General features: G+C 37.4%; 1 protein-coding gene across 1 annotated transcript in view; it reads left to right on the top strand.

Moving 5' to 3' along the window:
* The window catches only part of RAB38 (RAB38, member RAS oncogene family), a 57,286-nt gene extending 38,230 nt beyond the window's left edge, over positions 1-19,056 (top strand). The window contains exon 3 of the mRNA XM_079105626.1: positions 17,228-19,056. Coding sequence (XP_078961752.1) covers positions 17,228-17,380 — 153 coding nt within the window. The 3' untranslated portion in view covers positions 17,381-19,056. The remainder of the gene's footprint in view (positions 1-17,227) is intronic.
* Positions 19,057-21,234: the final 2,178 nt, after the last annotated feature.

The following is a 21,234-nucleotide window of genomic DNA, read 5'->3' as shown; positions in this document are numbered from 1 at the left end:
TAGGGCACGATAGGAACAAGATTTGTACCAGGTTTTAGAATAGAAATAATAAATCTAATTCAGAGTTTGATATGCAAATGGAAGTTTCAGTCTACAAAAGGGCCAAAGTAATCAGAAACCTTGTAAATACACTCTTCATCTAAATCGAAAAGTCAGCTTTTGTTATTTGCCAAGAATATTCCAAATTATAATATATGACACTGGATGGAACTTTCAGAATTTAAGTTTCCAACGTCTATTTTCTTACCTGATTTTCACAAATCCTCAGCAAATAACCATCTTTGGTTCTTTTGTAGGACTTCTCTTTGTTGCGAATTCCTGAATTACTCATGTGAAATGGTTTTAAGAACCCCCACCATTCTGGTGCCTTACCTGGACACTCTAATCTGTCCATATGCTGTTTTGAGTGGCCAGATCTATTGACCAGGTATAGACTGAACAGAGTATGACATAAATGATGGGGTTCCAACCTACTTTGCCCGAGTGACAAAATTTCTATTTTATATAGTATTGTACTATATTAATTTATTTCTGAACAGCTATATCAAATTATTGACATAGTATGCTTATGGTAAACTAAATAGTACCCTGATTTTTGCAAATAATATGCTATGACACGAAGTCTTATATATATAAGCTACGGATAATATGAACTCAAGAATAGTGTTTTATTTTAGTACCTATTCCCCCCACCCCCGCTTTTTTGTGGTACTGGGAATTTAACCCAATTGTACTTTACTACTGAGCTACATTCCCAGCCCTATTTATTCTTGATTTTGAGACAGGGTCTCACTAAATTGCAGAGACCGGCCTCAAACATGTGATTCTCCTGCCTTAGCCTCCTGAGTTGCTGGGATTACTGGCATATGCTACCATGCCCAGACCCACTCACTTTTATTCTGTGATTTTAATGTATTATTCCAGTTTCATTATTAATCTATTATTTTTGTTTATAAAAGTAAAACATCCATTTTTGTTAGGGTGTGTTTATGTACAGTTGGAAAAGACACTAAAAAGCTGACTTAACCAAAGAAGACTTCATTTCAAACACGCAGCCAATCTAGAAGCAGCTCCAGGACATCACAAAGGGCTCAACTCCCCACTTCACTCACCTCAGCACATGGCTGTCTTCCTCATGGTGATAAGATGTCAACTTGTGTTGGTTTTCTATTTCTGTGTAACAAATCACCATAAACTTAGCAGCTTAAAACAACACATCTTTATGATTTTGGCCTCCATGGATCAGAAGTCCTGGCACAGGTAGGCTGGGTCCTCTGCTCAGGTTCTTGTCAGGCTGAAATCCAATGCTGGCTGAGGCTGTGTCGTCATCGGAAGCTCAGGCTCCTCTTCCATGCCTGTTCAGTTATTTGCAGAACTCCATTCCCTGTGGAGAAGGACTGAAGTTGCTGTTTTCTTTCTGCCTGTTACCTGGGGATGGACCTGAGCTCCTAGCCACGTGTCTTTCAAGCACCTGGCAGCTTATTTTTCAACGTCGGAAGTAGATTCCAGTCGGTGACAGTGGAGTCCTAGATAAAGTCACTAATTAGGGGGTGGCTATTTCATCATGGTCATAGCTCTACCTGTACTCAATGGGCATGTACCCCAGGAGGTGGCAATCATGGGACCATCAAAGAATTCCATCTGCCGTACTGATTTCTGGGCAGGATCATGTGTTCTGGAAAGATTAAGAGTAAGAGGCCTACACAACTGAGGTCACTCCCACCCCTTTTCTTTTTTAAAGTTCTGGAGACCTGAGCTAAAATATGCTTACCAACAATGAGCAGGGTGTCCATTTCTCCCTGTCAGGATATTCTGAGGTCCTGATTTCATCAATTTTGTCAGTTTTATGTCTCCCTTTTGTAACTAACAAAAATTTGGTTAAGTATGCCTTTTACAACTTTCTCCAATCTTCTTATAAAAAGGAGGTTAGTTCTGGACTTGTTTAATGGACTTGTTTAATGTAATTAAATACAATCTGGTCCTCAACTTGAGCCCATACAAATAATCATTTTTCTTGGGAGCCAATTCAGTTACCTTGTGTCCAGGAACATTATCAAGGACATTATTCTCAAGATAAATGCACCTAGCAATCTCCTGATTGCTCAGTTTGAAATCTTTATTAGGGAAGAAAATGAAGTTAGTTTATTGTGTATGGTCTTTCTTTTTGTGTGTCTTCTGTTAAATTTGTATTACTTTTGTTCTGAATAAATTCAAAACTGTCTTTTCCTGCCATTTGTAGTTTCTTTAAACTTGCCCTTAGATTTGGTTTGAGCTTCCTGACTATTTGGATAAGTTCAGACCTCCTTTGAATCTGTTCTGAGTTCATTTCCCTTCTTCTATCTTTTGTACATGTTATTTTTAAACCTGTTCTTACCTGAGATGTTCCTGCAGTCAAAATGGTTTTCTTTATAGCTCTTTCCTCTTTCTTCTTTACTGCATTACTCATGATCGTATAGTTAGAATTCCTGTTTTTCGAGCTTCCTGTCCTTGTTCTTTCTCTAGACTCAATCCTGAAGACTGTTTTTCACCTATGAGTTGAACCTACATAGTTTTCCCTTCATCATTATATATTACTATTTTCCAGTTCATGGAATGCACTCTTTCTTTCATATTGTCTGAGCCTCAAGATATTAGAACTTCCCATATAACTCATGATTCAAAATTTAGCATTCTTATTTTCTTAGTTCCACACCTTTAAATGTAAATATTAAAATAGTATATTTACCTTATAGAAACCTTAGAGAATAACCAGGAGTATAAAAGATTAAAATTATCTGTAATCAAACTACTAATTGATTTAACTGCTAATATTTAACTGCTAATATTTAATTTTGTTTCCTACTAATAAGGAAAATGTATATGTAAAAAGAACTCCATCCTATTTTAAACCATACTTATCCTTGAAGTTTCAACCCATAGAACTGATTGATAATCTCTAGACCTACATGTAGCAGCACAACATGATAATAGCAAGAGAGAGAGAAGTAGTCATGGGTGCCCAGGACCAGTGGCAAAAGTAGTCTTCTGAATAGTGTTTTATGATGAAGAAAGCCTGTGATACATCCGTAAGTGGTTCTCAGCAATAATGTTCCAAGTTTTAAAGCTCACATTTGAAGCAGAAGTATTTTTTACCTGGCAAAGGTGTTGTCTTTCTGGATCTACTTGAGTTAGTCGAATTCTATAAGACAACCAGAAAATCAGAACTGAGCTTAGTTCTTAAGTTCCAAGAGACCTTATTTTCCTTTTATATTTTCTCAGAAGATTTTACTGAGTGTCTACTTTATGCCTTCCTCATTATGGTAGCTCTTTTCAAGTCATTTATGTTCTACTTTCTTCACCTTCCCTTCATACATGTCTAATTAGATAGTCCCAAACATCCATTTAACCTGCATATTTTAAGATCAGATGGTACCTATGTAGTTTATTTCTATTTGTAATGCATAGCTTTGTGGAAAATTTTTTTCTAGTTCTTTTTAATTATATATTGCTTATGTCTATCTAAAACATAAGTATATACATCTACATTGGTGTAGATGATATGTTTGGAAAGAGATTCAAAATCATTCAGCCCTGTTAGGTTGGTACTCCTGTTCCCAGCTGTTCTTTCCCCTGCCCCTGTCCCCCCTGCCCAGGTTGTCCCAGTGGAAGTTGCCACATTTATCAAGTGGTCAAGTTACTGTAATTGGCTAATAGTATACACATGACCAAAGTAAGGTTACTCCTGGTACCTCTGTCTCCTGGAATTAAAGTTGTTTGAGTCTCGTGTGTAAATACGTGACTAAAGCCAAATTCACCAGAGTCCTTCCTCACGGTTCCTGTAACTGGGGTTGAGTGTAGGAAACTTTTTCTCTTTGGTGGCTAAACTATGAACATGTGAGCCAAAATCCCTTTATACGCAAATAGCGACTGGCAGATAAAGAAAAAACTGACCTGATGGTACTTGCAAGCCTGACTTTATTTTCTAAGGCTCAGGGAGTAAGCATGAGTTATTTTAGCAATTTTGTGACTCCTGGGAGCTGCCCTCCAGATGGCCTAGGCAATACAATGGTTTTCTGATTTTTTGCAACCAAAAACTTACAGCTAATCAAGTGATATAGTACACTCACTTTAGTAAGTGATCTCTTAAACAAAGGCCTTATACTTAAACTATTGAGAAATCTTTCCTATTAAGGGATCATTATTCTCAAATCTCTGTGAGTTTAACTACATTAGTCAAGAGGTAGAGATAGTCTCAAGGGTCATCTTCAATTCTGCTTAGAAAAAGGCAGAGTATAAATTCTGTCCCTTCCCAGTTATGAAATTGACACCAGAGAGAGGTCTTATTTGCTCCTAATGACCAACAGAGTTTGTAGCAACATCGGGGCCAAGGCTGAGGTCTACTAATTTCCTGTACTCAGCTGTCCTGAGTTTAAAGGAACTTCACTATAATGAATGTGAACATAGAGCAGCTCCCAATATGTTTTTGTAATTTTTAATTGGAATTAGTTCAGTTTTCTCTTTTGCAAAACAGTCTGTCCGTAAGTTATAGTTTGAGGGTCTTTGTGCCAACAGACCCTGTATTAGCTACAGGCAATACTCCAAGTGCTTAAGTGCTATTTCTTCTCTCTTCAAGCTTATTATCCAGTGAGAAGGTAACTTTCTAAAGGAAATTACAACTGTAATGTAATGTACATGATAATAGCATTATAAAGCACTACCAGGAAGCCCCGAGGAGAGGCACCCAATCCTCCTTTTCCCATACAGCGTGAGGGGAACAATGCCTCATCATAACCAATTAGGGCAATTGTTTCCAACTTTGCATTGAGGGACTTTATTCTGTTAAAGTCATATTTTAAAAATATATATGTATTCATCTTAGCATATACTCAGAAAATATGTGTATTTCACCTTAGCATAGGCTTAGAAAGGCAAAAAAAAAAAAAAAAAAAAAAAAAAAAAAGTTAGTACTATTTAGGTAAGAGTACAAAAGCCCAAGGGCAAAGCAAAATCAGTTGATCAACATCTTTATCCCCCAACTCCTCTATCCACAGACACTTCCACACATACCACTACTCATCCAGGCCACTAGTTGCCAAATTGTTTAGAGGAAGACTAGACCTGTGAGATAAAGCATTAGAGAAGGGTTCTGTGAACAGATACAGTTGACTACACGACAACAACCTCCCTGTGTTGGGATGGGAAAGAGAAAGAAAACTGCTGTTCTCTAACCCTCCCATCACAACCTGAAGCTGCCTTTTCCTGGTTCAGACATTACAGATGCACATCTTTCTCTGTGCTTCCAGTTCTGCCCTGTTGCTCTGTTTCCTCTTATGTCATCTCACCAATGATACTAACCTTCTTCCATTTAATGCAAAAAGTTTAATCACATGCCTCTTTATGTGATCCTCTAAGACTCTGAAACATTTCCTAGAATTATTTAACTATAAGATGCTCTTTTCTCCATATAATCTTCTTAAATTGCAGATCTCAATTTCAGATACCTCACAACCAAAAAGAAATATATTTGCATCTCTAAAAATTCTGGTATAGCGACATAATAACTATGAAATGTTGTCTTATTCTGTTTTTTTTCATTGTCTCTTTTCCCCTGAGTATTGCTAAGTTCTTACATGTATCTCATTCTGTACACACGTCAGCAACTTTGTGAAGTTGGTATTACTGTTGTCATAGATTATAGGTAAAAAAATATTGATGCTTCCCTGAGGTTACACAGCTAGCAGCTGGCAGAACTGGGATAGATGTGGTCATTCTGCTGAATATTTCCCCTTAATGTTAAATAGATACACACAAATAATAAAAATTCAAGATAGAAGAAGATTCCAAAGCTAGAGAATGCACCTGAATTTCATCCAGAAGTTCAAAGAAGAATAAAATGAAATCTTCATAAAACATATCAGCACCTAAATACTTCTAAATGAGATCTGTTTGCTCTGGATAGGCAGGGGCTTTAGACAAGGAGATGGAATAAGAAGAACCCAGGAAAAAACATGTTGTGGATCTATAGATAGAGATGGAAGTAAGACTAACTCAAGTGTAGGACACAGTGGAAGAATGGCCTATGATTCAGCTCAGTTGGAAACTAGCTAAGTAAAGGAAGTCAGTGGAGATGAGACAAGAGAATTAACTGTGGCCTTGTTCGTTAGCTCACAGTTTAGTGACCTGTAGTTTTTATGCCTAGGCAGTGTGAGCTGATAAAGTGTTTTAAGCTGGTATTTGAGGATGAGGTATTAATGTAACTACATTACATTTTTGTGTGTATGTATGGTACTGGCAATTGAACCCAGGGGTGCTCAACCTATAAGCTGTATCCCCTGCTCTTATTTTTTATTTTGAGACAGGGTCTCACTAAGTTGCTAAAGCTTTCACTAAGTTGCTGAGACTGGTCTTGAACTTGTGATCTGCTTGTCTCAGTCTCTTGAGTCTCTGGAATCACAGATGTGTGCCACCATGCCCAGCCCATAACTACATTTTAATTAGAGTAATCAGGAGACAGTCTGGCAGGAATATGAAAAATGATTGTAGTCGGAAGAAACTGAAAGCACATAGACAGAGAAGAGATTGCATGGGGCCCCAATTAGATTGAAATGTCACAATGACCAGGAGAAAGCACATCACATCCATCAGCAACTCTAAGAAGAAGCAGAAGAGTCTTGGATTGGTTCCAAAGTGTACCAAGGCACAGAGCAGAAAGCTTTTGATAAATACTGCTTGGGCTATGGAAAGTGCTTAATAATTGTTTGCCGAATAACAAATTATTTCATTTAGTTACCTGATGTTCAAAGTTTTAAAAAAGAGTTTAGATTCATGTATCTCTCTCTCTCTTTTTTTTTTTTTTTCCTATTATAAGTTTCTGAAATAAAGAAAAGAAACATGTTATTCCTTATTAGAAAGAAAAAACCTACATAGCAAATGGTAACTGCTGGATCAGGGAGGTATCCCCAGACTGAGAAGGACTTGTTATCTAACTGTGGAATTTAGGACTTAGACATCATGGATTTGGTAGGGTGAGGCAGACTTAGGGCCTAGGGTTGAGGCCAGAGTTCTTGTAGTTAATTAGTTCATTGACCTTCCAAATACAAAAAGGTAGTTGTTTAAATGTGAATTTGTTTAATTTTAGAACACATCCATTTTTATACACAGCTCTTGTTCTTGTTTGTTTTCACTCATGCTAACATTATTCTTATAACTGTGGCACAGATAGTTTAACTTATGCTATTCGGAAAAGCAAGGGCTTCAAACTCTGTACTAAAGAGTTAGTTGATGGCTGGACAAAAGTGTAGTATATAAAGAAAAAAAAAATAAACTAAAGACCTAAAAGAAAATTATCAATCAAGAACTGGTCATTCATTTAATTTCATCAAAGTTCTTAATGGAAGAAGGGGATGTTAAAATAATCATAAATAGAGTAATGTAAGCTATATTAATATCTAGTCATATATATAGAAGGTGGAGATAGTACAGATATAGAGATAGATATCTATATGTATAAATGTGTAGATATAGATATATCTTGTACTTTTGCCCCAAATATCATAATTATGAGCATCATAATTCTATCAAGTGGATATTATTATATCTTTCTTATAAGTAATATCCAAGAAAATTAAATATTTTGTCTGAGTACATCTAACTATTAGATAGCAAAAATGCTGCCTGAAATAATTTTGGAGCATCAAGCCATAAAGAATTTTTTTTTTTAAAGAGCAAAATCAGGAATCCAACCTAGGTCTGCCTCACTGAAAAGGCCTTAATTACCAAGTGCATTTCAGTTTAACATTTATAAACTGGTTCAAGCTGTCTTCCTTCTACTCACCTAAAAAGAATGGTGTCAAATAGTAACTGAAAAACAAAATAAGAACAGTTTGACTTGTGAAATAAATTCTGTTGTGACCATGTATTCTTTTTCACTCTACAGAAATCACCCATATTTAAAATTATTTTCAGATTGCATCCTGAACTTTCACTTCTGTGAGGACCTTGTTCACTCACTTATTCATTCAGAAAGTCATCAGTTGATCATTCATTTATGCATTTACCATCTGCAGGAACCAGGTTGGACACCAGGCTATAGCTAAAGAACCCCCAAGATCCCTCAGTCCAGTGGAGGATCCACACAAGCAAGCCATCACTTGATGACTAGGGATAGGTGTCCAAGTATAAGGGTGCCTGTCTGTTCCAGCCTTGGGGAAGTCAGAGGGGATTTCCCATAGGAGGAGATCACCAAAGAATGACCTAAAGGAAGAGGTACACAGAAGATAGACGAGGGACCTTGTATTTATTGGACCAGTAATATAATGTCTAGGGGCTTCAACTGTGTATTTCATTTAACTATCAGAAGAACCCTATAAAATATAGTTATGATTGACCTCATTTTACAGATTGGAGTTGGGAAGCTGAGGCTTTCAATTTGTTCCTGACCCCACAGAAAAACCATATGATGAAGCTTGACTATAGACTCTTTTTTCATTACATCCTGGGACAGTGATGCTCTAGTCTCAATTTGCAGTCTTGACATACAGACATGCCAGAATAAAAACAGTTAATCATGATAGAAATAATTGTAAATCAGACCATTTTTGTTCATAGCATTCAGTAAATAATACTTTAAATTGAATTTAATCAGCCCAGCAAATACTATGGCTAAGTAGTTTATTCTATGTGTCTTGGTCTCCTTTGTAAAATAGGGTTAATAGTGTATCTATTCTCAGGGTGTGCTAAGGGTTAAATGAGATTATGCATGTAGCAGCATACACAGCATAATGCTGTGTAAATGTTCAGTATTAAGCGTTCAACAAATGTTAGCAATTATTACTATTAATATTGTGTCTGGTGGGTCATTTATCTTATCATACTGACAAATGGGAGAGTATCTGAACTGAATGCTGCTATTCTTCATGAATGGGGTTTATTAAGTCTGGCTAAATGATAGTTTTTGAGCTTGTGTTTATTATTTCTTCTCTTTTCAAAACCCATTATTGGGTGCTCTAGCACAGCTTCAGTAAAAGACTCACAGCAAGAGCAATTAAAACATGACTGAGTTGAAAATGAAGTGTTATTAGAGGAAAATCTGTGAATGCTCTGATTCTTAATGGTCATTCATGCTAAGTCAGACATTACATATTGGCTTTGGCAAATATGTCTCAGGAATGCTAAACTAAGAAAGACTTGGGAACTGTGTCTGCCTAATATTAGGATTACAGGACTTAGTGTATAGGAGGAGAGGCAAGGAGGATAAACTTGTTTTTTCAGGGGCCATGAATTTAACAGGAATAAATAACATGGCATGCTAGACAGTACTCATGTATCATTTAAAGATGTTTCAAATTAAAAATCACTAAATTAATTATATCAACTTAAACATAATACATTGTAGACTGTTAACTCGTCATTTTTGATATGTGGAAAGAAAGCAATAGCCAACAAGTTAGGAGGCCTGACTCCTCATATCTTCAACAAATATTTATGGAGAGCAGCTGTTGAAGGGCAGGGACTCTGAGCTTGAGTCTGGTTCAGCCATCTGACAGCTTCGGAGCTTGCAGGGATTGCATGAGTAGTGGCTGAGGATGGACTAGAAAATCAAGTGCTGAAAGTTTGACTTGCTGGCTGTTTGCCTTTGGGAAGGTTATTTTGATTTCCTTATCTAGGGTTTTGAGAGGATGATCTTAGTTGATATACGTAATGTTCTTAAAGGATAGCCTGGTTTATAATAAGTTGCCCACAGGTATTAGCTATATTTGGTAATATTGTGGTTTAGAGATCTCTTACCATCCTGGAAGCAAGGAACACAAACCTAATTAGATATATTACTTCAGTTACAGGCTGCATGCAATAAGGTATAGTGATCAGTGTCAACTGAGGTAGGTACTAAGAGCCAGAGATACATTTCATAGTACTGGGAGAAGGCTACTCAGAAAGAACAGTCTTTCCAGAGACAGGAGGTATGGAGGCAGCAAGAGCTAAGAGGTCAGATGCACTTCAGCATGTTTCCCTGTGAGGTTCAGTAGACTGTAAGATGCCAGGCAACTCACTTGCCCTCTTTGCCTTAAATTCCTAGTGTGTCAAACAGAGCTGGTTGAATTAGTGATGTCTAATTTCCCTTCCTGTGTCATACTTGGTGTTTCTAATAAGCTTGGGATATTTGATGCCTGAAGTGGTTTACCAGAGGCTAATTGAAATGGGTAATGGGTAATGGAAAGAAGATCCATTAGCAGATAAAAGAAAAGGGATAGAGGGTATGAGGCCCTGCTGCTGGGTGGAAAGAAGGTTTGAAATGGACTTTATATCTGATGAATAAAGGACTGGGACTGCAGTGAGGCTTTGGTGGACATGGAGGAAGTACTGTCAGAGGGACACTGTGCTAATCAGATTTTTGTTGCTATGTCAAAACTGGTGAGAAAGCTATGTAAAGGAGGAAAGATTTATTTAGGCTCACAGTTACAGAGGTTTCAGTCCAAGGTCAGCTGGCTCCATTGCTCTGGGCCTGTGAAGAGGCACCAGCTTCATGGCAGAAGGCCATGGTAAAGGAAAGCTGCTCATCTGAGAGTGGCTAGGAACCACAGAGAACAAGAGAGGAGGGGTCCTGGGGCAAGATATTGTCCCCAAGGGCACTAAGCCCTACCTCTTACAGTTTACTTTATCTCCCAGTAGTCTGTTCAACTATGAATCCATTGATTAAAGTCTTCATGATCCAGTTACTTCCTCAATACTACCCTGGGAACCAAGTCTTCAACTCATGAATCTTTGGAGGACATTCTAAATCCAAACCATGGCAGACACAATCTTAGTAGTTGACTTTATTTGTGACCTTTTCTGTATCCCATTTCTCCAAGCTGACCATATGACTGTGTTCTATATTAAAATCGGCGATAGTGTGGCTCCATCTGTCCTTCCCAACGCCGGTTAGACTAAAGTCTGGTAAGGTTCAGATAATAGAGCATCATTGAAGATCTGGTTTGTTGGGATCACACTCTCCACTTAAACCTCCCCTTTATGAAGAAAATGTGGCAGAGTGCCAAATTATAGGCTTTAGATGCAGGTGGACATTGACTCAGGTGTAAACGAAATGTAGGCCATGAACTGTATGTAAGAAGACAACAAGGAGAAGAAAAATGGAAAAATATTGGAGCTTTGAGGAAGGGAGTTTGAAGCCAGTTTCTGACCCTTACCATCCCTGAGACCTTGCACACATCATTCTATGAACTTCATTTTTCTCATGTGTAAAAATAGGGCAATAACACAGACTGTGGCATTAGTGTGGTAATTAAGTGAAATGCCACATTCTGATAACAAATGCCTGAGAAATAGAGCTCAGTTTGGGGGAGTCCCAGTAGAAGCTCAGGATCACAATGGGAGGCAGCAGTTTCCCGTAGGAAATGGAAAGTTGTGGTGATTATTAGGAGGCGGGAGGACAGATGTGCTTAGCAGACAAAATTCCAGATGTCCACTACACTGGCATTCATGTTAGTTTTTAACTTAGAGAGAAATCTAACAACATGTTTGCACTTAGTACTCAGTGAACAAGTGCTGAATCTTCTCAGAAGAATTTAAAATCCCTGTTCTATGCAAGACTTGTTTTAGTGCTGTTAATCTCCAGAAGGCCAGTGGCTCTGATTAAAATATCACAGGGCTAAGGAATTTAGTGCCCTAACCCTGGAACCTCTGGTACATTTGGTGTTTTGTTTGAGGTTGGTGTATTTGGAAAATTTTGGAAGGATGGATCCTTTGAAAGCCTCTAACTAGGCAAATGTGAAGATTTTCTATTAAGAATTTTTTTCTTCTGTGTGGTACTGGGGTCAAAGATTAAATAATTTGCCTCCAGATGGATGTTCTGAAGAGCTAATTAAAAAACTGACAAAAGTGCTCAGGACCTCAGCTGATTAGATTTATATGCCTTTCTCCATCAAAAGATCAGAAGCACTGCAGCTTAGAATCACTGTATTAGAGTATATTTTCAGAAACTCAACAATAGAAATAAAAAGGACAGTGTATTTAAAGACATTCTTAATTATCTGAGTGTATCTCAGAACTGGCTGAATGTCTTAAATAAGTAAAGAATGTTTTTAAAAAATATCCTATGTTGGGATGCCATGCCAAGCCAATTAGACCAAAGTCTGGGAGAAGGACCCTGATAATGTGTTTTTAAAAACTTTTCAATGGCATGAACATTCAACCAGAATTGAGAACCACTGATTTAGGAATAAAACTATTTGAGTTATCTGTTTTAATCCTGGGAGACACTATAACAGAATATATAGGAAGCAGCCTGGGAATTTGTTATCAGGGCCATCTTGGTGGACATGACAGATTGGCAAAAATCATGCTCTGTTCTGACTTTTAACATGAGTCTATCAGTTTTATAATATATTTTTTGTGAGGAGTGGATGTAAACATTATTTCATAAATGAGGCACTTACTTAATTTTGGTAGTTACTGTCATTTGTTTTTAGTAAAATGCTTTGTTAGTAATTTTAAGCCTGTTTCTCAGGCTTACTTATTGATATAAATGAAAAGATTCTTAGCAGTGGCACAAACATGAGCATGCATCAACCTAAAGCAGTCAGCACAATAGAACATCTTGTCATATTGCAGATATGTGAATAAATCAAGGCCAGATCCAGTCTCAGTGTACGTGACTTGGAAGTTATAGAATGTGTAAATTTCCTTTCTAGCAAAAGATGCTCCTGGGAATGTTGTTGCTACTGTCTTATAATAAATGCAAATAAGAATTCCCAGGTATTATTTTACACTTGATCTGGCAGCTGTGTTTCTATATAATCACCCAGAAAATGTAAGCCTGGCTACGTCAACCTGGATGCCTAGTAGCTCAATCAATCATACTGCAATCTAATTGCCCACAGGATCTGAACTTGTGGTTTTGTGAAGCAGGGTTTGATTATCTAAGCTAGCCTTGGGATAGAAGGGGAGAGAGGTTTGTTCTGTATTGCCATTCCTTCTCTTACTCGAGGCCCTTTGGCTGTGACTTCAATGGTGTATAGAAAGTCAGAGAGAGCAGATATATTTGGAAATGTGTCAACAATACAGATCAGCCTTGCCTGAGATCCTGAGTGTATGCTCCTATACTTTTTGTGCTGGAACAAAGAGCCCTGTCCATTCTGTTACTTTGTTAATTTGGGGAAATATTTTAGGGGAGCTGAAAAGAGGGTTTGGTTCAACCTTGTGCTTTAAGTGCTACACACCTTCCTCATATTTTTGCAGAAGGGATGTGATCGGCCTATTATTTACTTCTCTCCCTGAGCTCACAACTGGCCCTACCTCTTATTAGTGTGTGATTTGGGGCCAGCCACTTACTCTCTCTCAACCTGAGCTTCCTCAGCTGCCAAATGAAAGAAAGAACACACACATTGTAGTTGAATACACATCATTATTGACTAAGTGAGGTGTTGTATGAGGAGAATTATGGAGATAACATGTATCAAATGCGTGCTCTATGCCCTTCACTGATTGATGTATTTCACACTCTAAGTATTAACTTGTATTAATTTATAATCATTGGTGAAGTAGATTTTTTAAAGTTCTCCTTTTAAGTATGAGGAAACTGAGGCACAGAGTGATCAAAGTACGTTGTCTCAAGGTCACACAGCCAGAAAGTAGGGAAATTGAGATGAGGGTTTGAATTCAAGCCTTTGCTCTGAAGTATACCCCTTGCCTTTTTCTAGAATGCAAGTGGTAAATATAGGGGTAAATAATAACATCTGCTTTTCTTCATGATTTCCTATTAAAATTCCTAATCTGAATTTGGTGTGCTGTGGCAGCCACCACAATGGGAAATATTATAAGTGTTCACTAAATGCTTATCAATACATTAATTGTCAAAACATAGTGCAGAACATCTGTACAGTCCTAACTGGCAATGGATTTGTGTAGTACTGTGACTTCATTTGACCAACCGAATATTCAAGGGTTTACAGTGGTCCGTCCCTGAGATGTCCTTTCCACTCGTTTTAAAAATGTCTTTGCTGTTTATACAAATCTTGCTGGTGTCTAAGTTCAGTGAGGACTGGGACCCATTTTATCATCTTTATCTCTGAGCCTAGTACTTATCAGGAATCTAAATTATATTAATTAAAACCATCAGTGCGGCTGATTCACCATGAACTGCTGCCCTGTTCATATCTGCAGTATCAACACAGATGCTCCCACTGCTTGGTTTTGCCTGATTTTTTGGTCTAAAGCCCCGTCCTTGGTCCTCAGTCCTCAGAGACCTCACATGTTAGACCTAACACCAACTACCTTTACTTGGTGTAAACAATTTAACCAGCGTCATCTTACCTTTCACTAACATGATCCTGCTGGGCTTAGGTTTTTCATTGTTTTTCTCATAATGACAATGGATTTTCATTTATTTGCCCATATTAGCATTTAAGTCTGCTCTGACTAGGTTTTACTGATTTACGCACAATGAAAGAAACCCTATTTAAAGGTACTTTAATATATGGGTGGAGACTTAAAAAATACTACTTACTTGAATGTGAAGGAGACCTTTTTAATGTTTAAAACTTGGGTTTTTCTTCTGTCAATTAAACATTTTATCATAATATATGAAAGGGAAAGGAACTGAAATTTAGTACATATTGAGTCTAACATTGGGAAAAAATTGTTTTAATTTCCTTTTGCACATGATTTTAAAAACAATTTTGGAAAGGAATTTGACTTAGCAATAAACAGACTTCAATGTCAGAGAGACCTGGGTGTGAGTTCTGGTCTTCAAGCCCACTTGCTTAGTGATTCTATGGAAGTCTCTACTCTGTCTAAACTTAATTTTTCTTATGTATGATTATATATGATACTATCTCATGTTCGGTATTTGGATTTTATTCTCTCTTTCCCCCCCACACAAGGAACAGCCAAATGGAAATCCAGATATTAATTTATTAACTGCTGGTCAAGTATGTTAACGTCATTCCAATCAGTGTAGGACTTCTGCTTGCCTATGGGGCTGAGAGCTGGACAGCTATGCCCCACACTGATGGTGAGAAAGTAGAGGACATTGAGTGGGCTTCTACTCAGACACATGAACAAGTGGCTGGACTCACGAGCAAAGTGTCAAACTAGGTCTGTCCCAAAGAGCTATGCCCTGCCTAGGTTTCATGACTGCTTCTGAGCAGGCACCTCAAGTGTGAACTCTAGGCATGACGTAGGAAGAGAAAGACTGGCAGAAGGTGTGTCAAGCACTGGCAATGACTTAAGGCACAGTAGCCTGCCCAACAGGGAATAGGGCATAAGCACTGCTAGTCTCTGTGCCTTTTATGGAGTGAGACAGAAAGAAGAAACGCCACTTCTACCTCCACCCAAGAATAACGACAAAAATCAGTAAGAACAAAAATCTAATTTTTATCTTACAGTGTTTTATGTGAGATTAAATAATATAAAGTGCCTCGCATGTTCCCACTGTAAAGGTGCCAATAAGCACAACACCCTGTCAAGAGAATCTAGTTAATTTTGTTAGGGAACTGTTATCAGCAAAGACCATTTTATAGTTGAGGAAACAGAAGCTTAAACACCTCTGTACTGTTTGGGTATAAAAACCAGAATAATAACCTAGTACAAACAAAAAGGCAACAAGACCTTTACCTTGTGTTTTGAATTTAGAAACCCTCAGAAGCATTTTCATTAAAGCTCCATAGAGGAGAAATAAATAATCAGGCTGTTGTCTTGGTCTCTAGGTTACCTTGTGCTCTCAAAGCAGGTAAAATCAGGGTTGGACTTGAAGGCCAGGGAGCATGCTAATGAGTATTCACAGCTAATTCCATTAGCCACAGATGCATTTAGAAGCAATCACTACCTCTTACATTTTCCATGTAACATGACTTCATGCAATGACCTCAAAATACATCAACATTTTTGACATCCACACAAAAAATTAAGGTAAGTAGTTCTATTTCAGATTGGTTAGCAAGGTACTGCAGTAAACCAATTTGGCAACAAGAAAGTGCTTGTCTCCTTATATTGAATATGGGGAAACACATCAGAGAATTTCTAGAAATTGTGAGAAAAACAATGCAATTTAATTTTACTAGAGATCTTCACTCTACTACTTCTTACCTGAGAAACGATATTTTTATTTTAGTATACTGGTAGCAGACATTCTGTATTTCTCTTTTCTGACTAGCAGGAAGACAAAGCAATTTGTTCTAAAGTAATTAACTACATAACCTATTTTAGATTCAAATGCTTGCTTCATATTTTCTCCAAACTAAGTTTTTTATTTCTTGAAATTCTATTCATATTTCTGATTTCACATTTTTCTTTAAAGAGTTATATCCATCCAGATTGTCTAGGTAATGCCACAGCTTCAAATCTCAGTGACTTGAAACAATGAGGTTATAATTCTCACACACACTACATGTAACTTCATGGGCTGAAGGGAAATTTGCCTTCACTTTATCCTTCACCATAGACCCAGGCAAGAGAATTCCCTTCTCTGGGTTTCCATGACTGCCGAGACAAAGAAAAGAAGATGAGGAACTGAGCACTCACTTTTATTGCTGCTATGTAATGGTGAGACTCATCACCTCTCACATTTCATTGGTCAGCAAGTCACCTGGCCAGGCCTAATTTCAAGGAGGTCAGAAGTACTGAACTCCTACCATTTGACTGCAGGGCAGAGAGCCAGAAATAGTTTTTAATCCACTAATGACCACTGCAAAAGGTGTTCCCATTATTTCTATTTCATATCAAGGCCACAGAAGTAGAATATAACAGAGGACAATAAACCCCTAAGCTAGACAGAAAACTTATGCTTCTCCTACAGTATTATGTTATAATGTAAAAGTACATGTGAATAAGAAAATCGCCCTCTAACAAATTCAACCTGCTAATTGAATCCATCAAACACTACTCCTATGTTGCAAATTAAAATAAGTACGTGTACTTTTATGAGGGAACAAAAGGTAAAGTTCTTTGAAGGAACAAATGAGAGTGAGGGAAAATAAGAGAATTCATAGGTCATGTATAAAAAGGGACACCTAAATGAATCATCAAGAATACTGCTCTTTCGGGGTTGGGGTTGTGGCTCAGTGGTAGAGCATTTGCCTGGTATGTGTGAGAAACTGGGTTTGATTCTCAGCACCACATAGAAATAAACAAATAAAATAAAGGTCCATCGACAACTAAAAAAAAAAAGGATACTGCCCTTTTGTCACATATGGGCCTCTGCTCCAAGTTCATTTTAGAATGCTGAATAAGAAAAGTTGTTTTTCCCTCTTAGGAAAACATAAACATCGACGAAGCCTCCAGGTGCCTGGTGAAGCACATACTTGCCAATGAGTGTGATCTAATGGAGTCCATAGAGCCGGACCTGGTGAAGCCCCATCTCACCTCACCCAAGGTTATCAGCTGCTCCAGCTGTGCCAAGTCCTAGTAGGCTCCTCCACTGGCGTGTGATGAAGATAACCCCATGATCCCATGAATTGTGCCTCAATTTTTACCATTTTGGATAAATGTCAGGATAGGGAAACATACGTGGGAAGCCAAAGTGCTATGCCTGTATCTTTACTGTAAAAGAGAAATAACAAATATTTGTTTTATGTTTGTTCACCACCATCAGCACAGTGTTTACAAGCTTTTTAAATATTTAGTCTGTTACAAAATTGTGTTGCACAGCTGAGCAAAATGTTGCAGGGTCAGAATTAGCCCTGGTGTGTGCTCCTTTAAGTCAGCAAAGGCCTCAGGATTTAAAGAGAAGGGGGATAAGAGCAAACTAGCTGTCAAGTTAAGCATTGGTGTTTGCCTTGCCCTGGTGTGTCTTTGTTCAGACTTCAATACATTCTGTGATGGTCTGACAGGCCTATTAAATAGAAATGGTATTTTCTCCAGAGATGACCTCCATTCTTGGCAGACCTGAGAGTTGTCTATGATTTAGCTCTTCAGAGTCATGTACACAGGCTTCCTGTGCTTTTGTTGTCTGCATTGTCATTCACCATGCCCTGGATATTGGTTTAACTGAAAACTGTATGAAAAGACCTGCACCCTCTGTGTGCCTTTCTGTTAGCTTTCTCTGAATCTATGGGACTCTTCTGTACATGTAATATATATATTATATATATATATATATAATATATATATTATATATATTCACAAGCAAAAAATAAAACATAAAAGATGCTGTTTCCCTCTTTTCTGAAAGTGCTTTAAATTTCTTAGTATTGTGAACTTGTTTTTGGCAATGTAACCATGCTTCTCAAGATCCATTTCTAAATATTATTTTATAAAGGACATGAGAAATTGGGATGAGTCTATCTACATCTACTATTTATATCAATATTTAGGCCAAGAAAACAAGCAGTATATATACATTTTTGATTAATCACAGAAATAAATCCTCTTTTTTTTTTTTGCAGTGCTGAGGATTGAACCCAGAGCTTTGTGCTTGTGAGGCAAGCGCTACCAACTGAGCTATATCTCCAGCCCTAAATCCTCATTTATCAAGAAGGCATCAGTCCAATCAACATAAAAAGAAACAACTAAAATAATTATGGTGCTGCCTTGCTTATCACAAGGTTGTGGTGCTAATATTCCACAAGTAGCTAGTATTGATTTCCTCAGATACTCATGCCAGTGGAGTACACTCACAGCAGCCTTGTCTTTGGTAACAGATATTTTTCCTTACATATTCTTGACATTCACTGTTTTCATAAATACCAGCAACATGACTTCCTATGTAAGTCTTTTTAAGCCCTACTCTTTGGACATTCTCTGACTCCTGGAGCAGCTGGTTCACAAGTTAGACAGGTCAGAAGTGTCAGGGAGTCAGTGTCTCCAGGAATAGCTCTAGCCAATGATAGTAGAGGCTGGAGGATGAATACTCTAGGTTCCTTATCACTCAGGTTGGGCGATTCTGAGGCATACTCTGTGAACTCTCAGAGGTCCTCAGTGGAATTAAGTCCCTGTTTCCCTCAAGGGTTATCTTCCCATATGATTCACCCTTAAATTGGCCTTGTATCCTTTCATCCCTTATCTCCTTACTCTTTTACAGGTGCTTCTTTGATTCATTTTCCAAATAAATGGCATTAATTCAAATCCTTGTCTCTGGGTTTTCTTACTGGGGAACCTAACTCAATTTAGTTAAGACAGAAGGAAGCAGGAAGCTTCCTGGGAAGCAGATCCTTAATATCAGCTTTCAGAATTCAATCATTCACCACCCAGCTGATAGCAAGGACCTATTTCTGGTAGATAATGTGGTAGAGCTCTAGCACCATAATTACTATGAATCTTGCATAGTGGTAATGCTATTGCTCTTGTGTTTGAAAGATTAAAATATTGTGAAGCTTGTTCAGTGCTATAGAAATTCTAAAGGAAGAAGGGAGATACTTCTAGACATTTGTATAGACAGTGGTTTTTTGGATAAGAACTCAAAATCACAAGCAACAAAAGCAAAAATGGACAAATGGAATGATAAACCAAGAACTTTATGCACAACAAAGGAAAAAAATCATTAGAGTGAAGACACCCTACAGAATGGAAGAAAATGTTTGCAAACTATTTATCTGATAAGGGATTAATATCTAGTATTTAAAAATACTAAAAATGTTCAACAACTTAAAAGCACCCCCAAAAAATTAGAAAATGGGCAAATGAATAGACACTTCTCAAAAGAAGATACACAAATGGTCAATAAATATATGAAAAATGCTCAGCATCATTAGCCAACAGGAAAATGCAAATCAAAACCACAATATCATTTCACCCTAGTGAGAATGGTAAAGTCAGAATGCTTTTTTGTCTCAGAAAAAAAATGCAAAAAAAAAATAAATAACAAATGTTGGTGAAGATGAAAAGGTAACTCTTATACACTGTTGATATGATATAAACTAATACATCACTATGAAGAACAGAATGGTGGTTCCTCAAAAAACTAATTAGATCTATCATATGATCTAGATATCCCATTTCTGGTTATATGCCCAAAGGAAGTGAAATCAGCAAACTAAAGAAATACCTGAACTCCAAGTTTTTTGCAGCACTTTTTACAATAGGCAAGATGTGGAATGAATGATGATGAATGAAGATGTAGGGTGAATGGCTAAAGAAAACACTGTATATGTGTACAATGGGCTATCATTCAACCATAAAAAATGAAATTGTGTTATTTGCAGCAAAGTGGACGGAATTAGAGAACACTGTTAAGTGGAATAAGTCAGATGTGGAAAGACAAATGCTACTTGTTCTCTCACATATGTGGAATCTAAAAACTTAGATCTCAAAGTAGGTGAGAGTAAAGTAATAATTACTAGAGGCTAGGTAGGCAGGGTGAATTGAGGTAGGGTAGATAATGGACCCAAAACACAGTTAGACAGGAAGAAAAATTAGTGGTGTTCCACAATGCAGAAAGGCTGTTATAGTTCACAATAACGTACATTTATGAGAAATATATTTTATGAAGGCCCATACATAATGAGATGAAAATGCTTTTTGTCCAGATTTGATCAGTGCACATTGTATATATGTATTAAAATATCATACTGTACCCATAAATTTGTATAATTATTATGTGTTAATTTTAGAAAAGATATGTGGGCTAGTGATGTAGTTTAGTGGTAGACTACTTGCCTAACGTGTGAGGCCCTGAGTTCAATCCTCAGCATGAGCACGTACTCTCTCTCTCTCTCTCTCTCTCTCTCTCTCTCTCACACACACACACACACATACACACACACACAGAAGAAATAAAATACATAAAAAAAAGAATCTCTGAATGAAGAAAAAAATATTTACTGAGATGCACCAATACTTCAATTAGGTATGAAAACTGAAGACTTCTAAGCTGCAGCCAGCTCATTTACAGCACAGACAATGCTGTAAATCAGGCATTAGATTTCATTTTATATAGGAGGCTAAATTCATAATGCTAGCAAATGTCTACCCCTAAAGTGAGTACATTATAGGAATGGAAGGGGGCACCAAAATGTAGGACAATATATTTAGGGGAACATCCTTGAGTCTTGAAACCCTAGATCCTTCTGAAGAGTGGAGAAAGGATAATTGTCCTGTAAAAGCCTCATCTCAGTAGTATGTTTTAGTTATTGCTTGTCTTTGTCAAGTTCTATTCTCATTTCTCATTATTGCTTCCAGACAAATAATTAGGACCAAGGTTTGGCAGGACTTGAGTAGAAAGGGATGATCTTCTGTAACTTGACAAAATGGATTATTCATTGAATGAACTACAGAATCTGGCTAATAAATACTAGTAGCAACCCAGAGAACATTCCAAAAAAT

This window comes from Sciurus vulgaris (assembly GCF_902686455.1).
Source record: "Sciurus vulgaris genome assembly, chromosome: 11".
Taxonomy (NCBI): domain Eukaryota; kingdom Metazoa; phylum Chordata; class Mammalia; order Rodentia; family Sciuridae; genus Sciurus; species Sciurus vulgaris.
Note: the sequence above shows the minus strand (reverse complement) of the source record. Positions and strands in the feature narration are given on the sequence as shown.